Source organism: Mesoplodon bidens (assembly GCF_964165515.1).
Source record: "Mesoplodon bidens genome assembly, chromosome: 12".
NCBI classification, from domain to species: Eukaryota; Metazoa; Chordata; class Mammalia; order Artiodactyla; family Ziphiidae; genus Mesoplodon; species Mesoplodon bidens.
Genome location: NC_138168.1, coordinates 69,117,538 through 69,130,148, shown reverse-complemented (window position 1 = coordinate 69,130,148; position 12,611 = coordinate 69,117,538). Strand labels below are relative to the sequence as shown.

Genomic DNA, 12,611 nt, shown 5'->3' with positions numbered 1-12,611 from the left:
GAATTCATGCTTTTATTAATTTTGCCACCAAATTTCACCCAAAATCTTTAACATCTTTTATGGTTTGTTCTTTATGCTCATTTTCTGTGTAAGTCTTGAAGAAAACGCCCCAGTTTAGTTGTTTTTTCTCTTTATGAAATTTTAGTCCTTATTTTAAGTGGATTAACTTTATACTTAGATAATGGAAACCTCCTGTATATCTGTGGGTAATATTCTTTGAAGTATAATAGCTGAGCCAAATAGTATTTGCTATAAAATGTTGATCAGTACTGCAAAAAAAAAAAAAGCAACAGATGCAATTTAATTAGTATTTGGGGTAAGTGTTTTATTGTTTTCAAGCCTTGTTGGACATGTTTTTACATTCATTTTTTAAAAATCTTTGGTTTTAATTCAAAACTAATAGACTTCTACATAGTCCTTCTTAAAATCTGCTTACTGAGTAAGTTTCCATTTTGTGGAGTATTGGGGAGAAGTGGAATTAATTTTGGAAATAGAACTTAGTTTTTCAATCCATGTAATATCATTCAAGGCAAACAAAGCATATCTTAAATTAAGTCTTTAATTTCTTTCTGCATATGCATTGCTTATCCCTGTCTTTTAAGTGTGAATGAAAAAGGTACTATTTATAGGGGGTTTTTTTAAACTTAAAATTTATCCACACCTGTTTTTTTTAATTTTAAATGTTTTTTTCTTGTACAAATAATATTCACATCTCAAATAAAATATATAGTTACTTTTTCTTAGATGAAGCTGATAAATGAAATTAGAACCTTGAACCTACATGATTGAAGAATTCTTCCTAGATTTGTTTTGCTACTTGAAAAGAAAATAAGTTTTAAACCATAAGACTTTAGGGAGTGTATATATTTCTATTAGATTGATAATAGCTGGCAGTCATTTTGAAACAATTTTTTAGTGTATTGAGTATAATAGTAGGAAAATGAGAGAAATTTGAGGTGGGTAGATTATAAACCTAGAATGAAACTGAAAGAGGTTCTTTCTCTTTAAGAAAGAGGTTGTTCAGCAGGTACACTGAACTGAACTGAATCTGGGAACTTTTTAGGGTCTATGGAGCCTAGAAGGATGAAAACTACTGACAGTGTTTTTATTTTCTAGTGCGATCCTGAAAATAAGGTTTGCACTTTTCATATTATCATCACTAACTTTTTTTTTTTTTTTTTTTTTTTTTTTTGCGGTACGTGGGCCTCTCACTGTTGTGGCCTCTCCCGTTGCGGAGCACAGGCTCTGGACGCGCAGGCCCAGCGGCCATGGCCCACAGGCCCAGCCGCTCCGCGGCACGTGGGATCTTCCCGGACTGGGTCACGAACCCGTGTCCCCTGCTTCGGCAGGTGGACCCTCAACCACTGCGCCACCAGGGAAGCCCTATCATTACTAACTTTTAAATGTAGATTGACAGTACATCAGTATGATCACACTGGGTTGTGCCTTCCAGGTACACTTTTATACATGGAAATACTTTTTGCATAAAAGCCCTTTTGGGGTTGACTTTAACAAATAATTTAGGCTCATGCTCTTCTTTTTCAGCCCTGATGCTCTGATGATGTCAGGGGCAGAGCAGAACCCTCAGAAGGGAGGCAGGGTTGACACAGTGTTCCAGCAGGAGGCTAGGTTGGAACACTGCATCAGGTAAGAGTAAAATTACACCCCTGCCTCCGTAAGGATACAGTCTTAAAGACTAACTTTTGTGGGCGGCTATGAAGCTCTTTGTTGGAGTATTTATAAGGAGCCAAGTTGAAGGAAGTGTAGTTTATTTACAGACATAATGCCTCTTCCCAGACTCATGACTGTTAGTTTGTAGAACATAGGTAATTTGCTCTTTTTCTACTGCCATTTGTTGTTCTATATATGAAGTTAGGAAAGAAGCAGTGTGTAATTTTGCTAATTTATTCCAGAGATAATTTTTGAATTTTCTAGGACAGTGATTTTTTTCAAACTTTCTCATCTTAGGGACCCCTTTACATTCTTAAAAATTTTTGTGGACCCCAAAAAAGGCTTTCTTTTTGTAGATTAGATCTGTCGATAGTAACCCTATTAGAAATTAAAACTGATACATTTTTAAAAAATACTACTTTATTTTAAAGTAACAAGAATAAATCCCTTACATATTAGCATAGGTATTTTTAGGAAAATAACCATATTCTCCAAAATAAAAAAATTGTGAAAAAGGTGGCATTGTTTTACACTTTTGCTAATCTCTTTCATATTTGGTGTAACAGAAGACAGCTTAGAATCTCAAACTAGCTGCATTCTGCATTCAATCTGATGAGTGTGTTACTTTGTTTGAGGTATATCAGCGGTTGGCACACCAAGCCCTGAGGCCAGATCCAGTCTGCTGACTGTTTTTGTATAACCTGCAAGCAAAGAGTGGTTTTTGTTTTCAAAAAAGAATAATATTTATCACACATGAAAATATAAGAAATTTGAATTTCAGCATCCATAAATAAAAATTTATTGTAACACGGCCAAGCCCATTCCTTTGTGAATTACCTATAGCTGCTTTTGACAGCAGCACAGTTGAGTGGTTGCAACAGAGACCTTATAGCCTGCAAAGCCTAAAATATTTACTGGCTAGCCCTTTGCAGAAAAAGGATGCCAGTCCTTAGTACATGAAGAAAATTTGGCCTCACGTAGTAAAAGGGAGGACTATTTTCAGATAATTTTGGATATTCTTTGGTACTGCACCAAAGCTCAACAAGTGGTAATTTCTTAAAGGTTAATTGCAGTGTAAAAGCTGAAACCATATTAATGAATTGTTTGTACTGTTATATAGATCTGTCTTGAGCTTTGAATGAATCTTTTACCCATGCACGGCTTTGTAACATAATGCACTGATTATTTGTAAAATATCAGTTCATTGAGTTGTACAGATCTTTCAAATGTTGGGACATTTTATTATAAAATATCAAAAAGTGTGTTTGTTAATATCACAGCCTATCTTATCAAGGAAGTACTGGGAAGCTCTTGAGCTTATAGACATAGATGTACATTTTCCAAAATTCTAATCTTCACTTAAAAGCTCAAACTTTATCATTAGTAACAAATACTGAAAATTGTTATTTTCCTTGAAGGGACAGGGTCACTTAATCCATTTTCGAGAAAATCCCTGCCTAATAGCCATGTCTGAATAATTACAGTTTATCACCTGTTCTTTCAAGAATAATAGTGGCCTGTTCAGCTGACATCTGAATCACACTGAGACAACCGTTGCACTTTAATATGGAGAAGTGCTTCATATTTGTTTCCCATTTTGCCACAGAATATTTTAAAAATGTGTTTCCAGGGGTGAGATTTAATAAAATTAATAATTTTTACTGCTTAATTGTGAACATCCTTCAGTGAAATTGTCATGCATATTTATTGATTTATTTATTTTTACATATTTTAACTGGGATGCATGGTGGTAAAGAATACAGTGACTGCTATATTGTAGTAGTAATCACTATATATTTAGATGCAGCTGCCTTGATTCTTGCTAATAAGCTAGCAGTTTTACCCACCATTGCTTTTGCACCATCAGTGCATATGCCAACACAGAGAAAAAGCATTATTACTATTACAAAATAATTTTGACGTTTTAGACCCCCCTAACAGTGTCATGGGGACTCCCAGGAGTCCACAGTTCGCAGTATAAGAACTGCTACTGTAGGAAAATAACTGTAGTGGAATGACTATGAAGTATAATTATTTGGGTGAATAACACTAAAGTTCTTAGCCTCAAGGGGCTGGACCCACTGCAGCTTGGTACTAGTGAATCAAAGAGGTACCCAGAATCCATCCCAAAACTGAACTTCCCTGCAGTGGGGATGGTGTACACTCTGGCCCTAAATTTGTCAGTAGAAGACTAACAGGAGAACAGAGGTCTAGACAAGTCAAATCAGGGCCCCAGTTTGCCTTAAGGTGACATTTGAAACTGAAATAATAATGCAGTATGACTTTTAAATAGGTTCTTTTGAAAATTAATCACCCTATAGTTAATACTATTTTTATTCTATTTTTCTTTTCTTTAATATCTGCTTTGGGAGATCTTTTAAAGACGCTTCTTCATTCACCATCCTTCTGACAGAGTTTCACTTCCGGTAAACTATCAAATCTAAAGCTATTATCCTTTCTTTAACTCCCTTTCCTTTTGTTTTAATTTAATAAATTTATTTGATATTTATTTTTGGCTGCGTTGGGTCTTCATTGTTGCACACAGGCTTTTCTCTAGTTGTGGCGAGCAGGGGTTACTCTTTGTTGCGGTGCACGGGCTTCTCATTGCGGTGGCTTCTCTTGTTGAGGAGCACAGGCTCTAGGCGCGCGGGCTTCAGTAGTTGTGGCACGTGGGCTCAGTAGTTGTGGCTCGCGGGCCCTAGAGCGCAGGCTCAGTAGTTGTGGCGCACGGGCTTAGCTGCTCCACAGCATGTGGGATCTTCCTGGACCAGGGCTCGAACCCATGTCTCCTGATCTCTGCCTAGTGACATATGTGGTCTCCCCTCACCCCTCGTCCATCCTCTCCCACATTTGCCGAAGTAGGCTGTCATACTGCTCTGATGTAGGGCTCACTAGAAGCATCTTACTGGTGAGGTCCAGCTCCAGTTTGCCGTCAAGCGCCTTGCCGTCCTCGCTACAGTCCAAGTTGAAGCCGCTGTGGAGCCGGGCGGCAGCTGCCCCCGGAGAGCTGGGCTCGGGGGTGAACATAGAGGCCGAGACCAGCGAGTCCATCCGGGAGCGACTCTGCTCTGCCACCATCTTTAATATGTAATAACTTAGGCTAATTCATCTCCCTGTGTTACCATAGAAAAAAAAGTCCATGATTTTTGTTCACACTGAAAACCACAAGCTATTTCCATGAGGAATTTGCTGCTACTATTTATTATAAATAATTTTTTCATTAGTTTTTCTCTAAGAGCTTTGAGTTAAGAGGTCTTCATAGAACATTATATAAAGCATTTCTGCCTCTTATTTGTTCTATATCACTTTGGCACTTTTACTGAGAAAGAGATAGAATTAAGAAAGAAATAGCAACAATGCTTGATCTTAGAAAACAAAAATTTATCAAAATATGATGCTGGACTACAAATTAGAACTTGCAGTGTGATATGACTATAAAGAAATAATGTCAGGGTGAGTAAAAGGGAGGTGTTTTGAGATAGTCATGTAACAGAATAGGTGAAGAAAAATTTTGAGACTTCTTCAGAGTATCAATAGTTAATTTTGGTTCTAGGAAAATAATGGTAAAGAAGAATGAATTTAAATGAAGAAGAACACACAGAAGTTACTCATTCAATAAATATTTGAGTGCCTGATATGTGGTAGGTTCTGTGCTAGGCACTAAAATGTGAAGGATTTACTTATGAAAAGACTGGAAGGTTAAAACCTATACATTGCTAAGTTGTTATATGGCTGTCTGTATAGGAATCTGAAGTATAGTACTAGTACTAACATTTAATGGCAGATGTCTTTCTTTCTGATGGAGAAACTCAGGTACTATTTATTTTGTTCAACTTGCCCATGGTCAAACAATGAGATAGTGTTGGATATTAGAGTCATATTTTTGATACAGGTTCTAAACAGATTAGGTATTCCCCATTAATTTGGCAATCAATGTGATTTTCAGACTGGGATTATATTCAAAGCCCTGTAAAATTTGGGACGATTGGAATGAGAATTTAGTTACCATTAAATTCCTTCTGTTTTTAAATTACAATTTGAGAGCTTAGAGAGGCCTTAACTAATTAAAATTAGAACATGATATCACATAATACTTTAAAAACCACTTTGAAATCCTGTCATGGATTTGTAGCTCTCTCAGTTAAGTCTGTAAATGCTAGTGAGCCTAATGATAAAAGTTTGTTTTGTGGGGGCTCATTGACTTTGCTTTTTGCTCATGCCTGGGCTCTTTCTCTCCTTTTGCTGTCTGCCTTGAAAATATATGCTGCTTCTTGGTAACAAGGAAGACTTGTAGAGAAAATTCGAGAGAATTAGTGTAAATCAGCAGTTCCCAAAGTATATGCCAAGGGAATATTGAGGGATTTTTGTCTGATAAAAAAAGGTTTATATTTGGGAAAAACTGAGTTAAACATGACAAGTCTTTGATATACAAATGTGCGTGGGGACACTCCAACAGGGAATTATAGTATCCCCAGATTTATTTGAATAGAAAACCTAATATTTAAAAATACCTTACTGATTAATATTCCATGGAATACACTTTGGGAACTGGTACAAATCCATCCCTACTAGAAAAAGATTCAAAGTATGTACCCTATTGCATTGCTATGTACAACACTCTTTTTCTACTTATTTCTAACTAGATTTTATTTTCATGGAAAACTCTGGTTTCAGGTAGACAGTAAGTTGCAGGAATAAGTATTGCCTGATTGTCTGATTGTTAAGATGTTTGTTTTGGGAACGTGAGAAAAGGAAATTCAGATTATAAATTACTACTTGTGAAAACCTTCTGTTAGGTTTTTATGAGTAAATATTCCTAAACTAAAATATATTGTTTATAGAGAATTTCTCTTTTTTAAATTGCAGACGTTGGGGATCAGCCAGGTGAGGTAGGTTATTCAGGCTCTCCTGCAGAAGCACCTCCAAGCAAGTCTCCATCTATGCCGTCACTAAACCAGACTTGGCCTGAGCTGAATCAGAGCAGTGAGGTTAGCAAAGCTTCCCTTTTCTCTCACTAACATTCACTTTTTTAAGGTAAGAAGTTCCGAGCAGGGTAATTTCAGCATATAGCTCTTTCAGCGTGTGTGCATAGTTGTGGGACCATATCAAATGTGACTGTGATAGATATTTGTAATTATATGACTCTGAGGTTTTCAAAGTACTTTTTCATATGTATATACTATCATTTAGTTTCCACCATTCATTCCTACTAAATCCCTGTGAGTTAGATGGGGCAGATGCATGAACTTAACAGTCAAAAGGGTAAATGTCTTGGACAAGATATCTTACCGCCAGTAAGGGACAAGGGCTGAGATTTGAACACAGGTCCTTTGGACGTTCAGTCAGTTAGCACACCTGCTGTGTCACACTGCCTTCTCATTCCTGTAAGCAAGGCCTGGGATAATAGATTTGGAATCTTAGCATCAGAAGTGATATGAGAAGCCACTAAACCAGCTTTCCACATGAAAAAAATATTTTCTACATTCCAGGCTATTCATAGTAATTTATTTTATTTAATACAAAATGGAATGATTTAGCCCTATTAAATGCAGCGGTTAAAGACCATGTTATATAAGACCAAGCCCAGCGTGGAAAACAGAATTTGAGAACCACCCCCCATTACTTTGGAACTCCATTATACAAAACAATAAAAGTAGGGCCACTATGATTAGAATAAGGGAAGAGGACCTGAGGCCCTGCCTCCACAAAGCACCCTCTGAGGCCCCTCTGTTAAACCTTCATGCTCTGTAGAACTTCAATTGAAAACCACTGCTCAGCCTGTTAGAGCACTTTTCTTTGTGAACAAGTTATATTTTTTTTCCTTACAGTTTTTTGTATCACTTTTAGATAGTGCTTGAAGCTTCTGTGCTTTCTTTGTCTTTTAAAGCCAGAAAAATACTGGGTTTAAAGAGACACTAGTTAATTTTGGACAACTGAAAAACAAGAGAAGTAATTGGCAGGTTTAAAGTACTTGCTGCTGCTTTATGATGTAATCACAGATACCTGCTTCTGAGACATTATAATATACATCCGTCATGCTGTCAGATATAAAACCATTTATATAAGTGTTTTTCTGGAGGGAAGATTTAAGCCTTGAAAGAATTTGCTAGTAGATAAGGCTTTATGGAGAATAGGGTCAGTGTTCTTGAAACCACTGTTTTTGCTGCCTTTATTCATTTCTGTCATTTTTTTAAAAAAAGCAGTATCAGATTAAAAGAGTATTTTTACTGATATCTGTTCATAAAAAAAAAGCAACTCTTTCTAAAGCATGTCAGTTCAAAAGCCCATCTTCATTCTAAGTAAAAATTACATGTGATCATTAAAGACTAGCAATGGAAATCCCTTTCACATCTGATGTAAGCAGTTGCATTTCCCTTCTTAAATATTCTTACCAAGTTTCATTTTGTGGTGTTTGCTAATAAGGACATGAATGTCATAACTGGTTTTTTTTTACTGTGTGTGGAAAATCAAAATGTTACTAAAACTAACATTGATTTTTGACACATTTTAATAATATTTATTTTTTTAAATTTACTTAGGATATGGAAATTATATTTTAATTTTCTACCTCAAAGCACTAATATTCTTTCAACAAATATTTACTCAGCACCTGCAAATATGGATGAGGCACTGTAGGGGATACACTAATAACAATCCGTAACATTTATTGAGCACTTTTGATGTGTCCGTTCTGTTCAAAAAGCTCTTTACATATATTAACTCTTTACATCCTTATAACAGTCCTGTGACATAGGCATTATTAACCTCACGTTACAGATGGTACAACTGGAGCACAGAGAGGTTAGATAACTTGCCTGCAGGTGTGCAGCGTAACCAGGGTTCCAGTCATCTGGTTCCAGAGCCTGTGCTCTTAATCATTACACTAAAGTTACAAAGATAAGAGTGTTTCTCTGCTCTCCAGCTAGCTTACATACAGTCTTGTAAAATCAAGTAAAATCTCATGCCACCAAATAGGTAGACAAATGTCTTCTTTTTGGAAAAAATAGTCTGCATCTAAACTTTTTTCCATAGTTAGATAATTAGGATTTTTAAAACTCCTTCTGTACCTATGCAACAATAATTATTGAAGAAACTAATTATATTAAGAAATATTGGTAAGTCACTTCCCTAAAGTGATGTCCCAGGATAATGTGGATTTATCTTTATTCAGGAAACATGCTCAATGCATCAGTATTTCTTAGTATATCTTAATTTTATGATTTTAAAACTAATCTTTAGGGAAAGCTGTTGAATGATTGCATTAGCCATTTCTGTAGATAATTTTTATAAATGTGTTCATTTGCTAACATTTAGTTTCTACATGTCTTCTCAAATTGAATATTACTGTTTTAAATAGTAAGTCGAACTTTGAAGCATAAAAATGTATACTTTTCTATACTGAATTATAAAAAGAGGATTTTGGTTAATGGAGTAGGTGTGTCTGTGTGTAAACATTCGTGTGTATATATTGTATATGTGCAGATGTTTTTCCTTCTTCAGAGTATAACTGGTAATTCTTAAGAATCAAATTTTAATGATAATTTTAATATGATTTTGATATAAAATCCTATACTGTTTATTACTAAGATCTTCAAATGGAATTTACTAAAATTAATGATCACTTATCACTCCACCTAATTTGAGGTATGATATTTGTGTACCTCTTTTAGAAGAGTAGTATTTCATATCAAAATACATCTTCTATATATAACACATACTCAGTTGCTTGATTTGCTCTCATTGTGGCCGCATTCTGATTTTTCTAGCATGGGGTTGGAGGTGGGTGCCTGATTGGCAGTTTTGTCTTGTGGTCTGGCATGGCCCTGTTCATAATGCTGATTACAGGGGTTGACTTGCTACAGATTGACATAAGCTCAAACTTATATTAATTCCAGAATTCTTTGCATTTTATCTCAATTATATTTTATTAAATATCTATACATACGTACAGAATATGTGCACATACATAATAGAATCATCTTTCAGGGGTCGCACTGGCAAGTCGCACTGACTTGCTTTGTTTTGACCAAAACTTTGGTACTCAGAATTCATTAGTACCACCAAATCAGTGCATTAACATTTGGATTTTGAAAGAAGGATTTGAAGTTATTCTTTCTCTAGTCAAGACAAACCCCTTTATATTTTTCTTTTGTCACCATTTATACCACTTAGACTCTGTTCCTTTATTGTGTTTTGAATTGAATTCTGTAAGGCTTTGAATCTCTCCCGTAGAGATTGCAGTAAATTGTTACTGTACATTTGATCATGAAGCTGCTCACTTTACATTACAAGATGACCCAGCATAGATAATGTAGAATGTTTACGGAAAAATAGAACTTACGGAATTTTGTCAGGCCTACGAAACACAACTTGCAGTGCAACCTCTGAATTACTTTGCTAAATCTTCTCCGGTGATCTTTTACTCCATCTTTCTCATCATGCTGACTTGTCTCTCCTCTGTCTGTTCAGCAGTGGGAGACATTTAGTGAACGCTCTTCAAGCTCACAAACTCTGACCCAATTTGATTCTAACATTGCACCAGCTGATCCTGTAAGTCAATCACTTAGCTTGCTTGTTTGAAATTAATTTTATTAACCCAAATTTTCATTCATTATGGTTGTTAGCTGATATGCATGATTCGGTGGAGTGCTTAGAGGGAAATGGTGGCAGGCTTTTCAATTTTTGTGTGTTTAATGGTGGAAAGAACTTTTTTTTTTTTTTTTACCATTCTTTGTATTTTCTAGTTATTTTAATGAGAGAAATCTATGTTTTTAAAATCTGATACATGTGTCTAAAGGAGCATTTTGTGACAATTGATTTAGTTGACCTTGTTTTCATTTGCTAATTGAGTGTATGTTTTATTAAACATATACTGCTTATTTCAGTGTAATGACAGTAAATACTATTTTATTTGTATGCTTACACATCGTGTAACCTGTGCTATGTATGTAAATATGCAGTGTCACCTTTTATTTTAACAGTCCAGATGGTACAGCTTTGACTTAATTAGTATGTTGAGTCCTGTTACAAGAGAATCAAGTTCAGCAAAACAATAGTGCTGTTGGTCAAAGATTCCCATTGTGCAGAGGAGGCTCCGTCTTGTCTTCCTGTGGTTCACTGTGTTGCTTTGAAAATGCTACAAAGTTCACATCCTGATTTAAAAAATAAATTCTGTCTCATAGATTGAACTTCATATATGCCCCACCCGTCCCTCAAGTTATTTGAAAACTTCTATACTGTAGCTGTTACAGTCTTCTCACTGTTCACTCCTGCTTTTTCTTTTATTTTTCATTTTTTCCTATAAAGAGAAGGACATGCTAATAAGTACCTTTCAAAAAGAAAAGAGGAAGTAAGTAGGAAGGGAAGAAGAGTGTAAAGGTAGGATTTTTAAAAATGAGTTCAGTGAAAAGAATTGGAGAAAGTGACACAAGGCATTCTTTTTAGATGTTTCTGACCAAAGATAGCCAGCATTTATTAATTAAATGTTAAAATAGTCTTGTTATTTAATATGGATTTGGGAGAAGTGGCATTTAAAGATAATAGTACATCTTCAACATTTTAAATTAATGGCTCTTTGGTGTGTTTTATAATTTTAAAGAATTTATATCTTTGAAATACAGAGAATACTGCTATATTGAATTCAAACATAATGTATGGAAGTGTTTTAAGTGTCTATTTTAATAATCTATTCATTATTCAGGGGCCAATTAATATGTAGATTATCTGAGTCTTTGGCCTTCTCTTTCCTTACTACTTTGAGGACATTAATCTTTGCTTTTAGTCTCTGAAAAATGGGAGAGAAATAAAAAGGCAACACTTAACAATTTTTCCTGCTTATTAGCAGCAGTAATTAAAGTTTCTTGGGAAGTGACAGGTGCTATAAGCTAAAAGAAAGTTTTACTTCAGCTCTGAGTTTCATTTCTCCATATTATTCTTATCTCCTACTTACAGAGTCAAGTTAATTTTATTTAAAGTACTTAATAAAAGTATTTTACAGGGAAGGATGTAGCATTAGAGACTCTTTTATTCTCTAACCCTTAAGAGATATTCAGAGTAATAATTCATAGTATTATGATCTTTGTCAGGCCAGAAAAGAACATTAAATATAAAAATCTAGAACTCGGAGGCAAAATAAATTGACTCATGACTGGCAAGAAATGCAGGGAAATAGTTGACTTAATAACAGTGATATTCTTGTAACTTCTTGGAAATAATATCCAAATTTGTGAATTCCAGCTCTAGTGTTTTAAATGATATGGCACAATACTTTCTTTTGTTTTTTCTAGTATGGCAGGAGGCTCTAGGAAAGAAAGTTTTAAATGGTTAATTGACATTTTAAACTTGAATTTAGACCTCTAAATTTGATAAAGTTGGCAGTCTTAAATATTTATAATCTGGTATGTAGAAACATCTTTTTTCTTTTACGCTGGCAAACTATAATCTCACTATAAACTTTCAATTAGTACAATGCCCTGCTTTCAGTGAGGGTCTGAGTTTCTTAACCTTCATTTAATTCTTACCTGACATATTACCAGTCTACAGAACACAGCCTGTGGCCACATTCCCAAATGATCCTTTGCAAGGTTTATATAAATAAGGATTATAAGTAAGTAAATAAGGTCCATTCAGATTAGAAGAGACTCACATAGGAGAAAAAGAACACTATAGTTCTGATACGAATGTAACATACCTTACAGTGTCAGAAACACTTAATGGAATAATTTTTAAAAGCCAAATTTTGATAAGTAGGTATTGCTCAATAAAGTTTGTCTGTGAAGGACTCCAAACTGCTCTGTAGCACTTAGAGACAGCCACCACCCAGTGCAGTGACCTCACATGCAAACTGAGATGGTTAATTATTAGGCTCCCAGAATTGTTATGAAACTGAGTTTCTGATATCTCATTTCCAGAAACTTGACTACTTTTGTTGAACTGCTTAT

At 35.1% G+C, this 12,611-nt stretch overlaps 1 protein-coding gene across 6 annotated transcripts in view; it reads left to right on the top strand.

The window, feature by feature from the left end:
• REPS1 (RALBP1 associated Eps domain containing 1) overlaps positions 1-12,611 on the top strand; it is an 80,258-nt gene that overhangs the window by 49,307 nt on the left and 18,340 nt on the right. For 4 of the 6 annotated variants that reach the window (XM_081250685.1, XM_081250686.1, XM_081250684.1 and 1 more), the window contains exons 9-10: positions 6,538-6,659; positions 10,141-10,221. In XM_081250685.1, the coding sequence (XP_081106811.1) occupies positions 6,538-6,659; positions 10,141-10,221 (203 nt within the window). The remainder of the gene's footprint in view (positions 1-6,537; positions 6,660-10,140; positions 10,222-12,611) is intronic. The other 2 variants (XM_081250688.1, XM_081250687.1) reach the window with 1 other exon arrangement.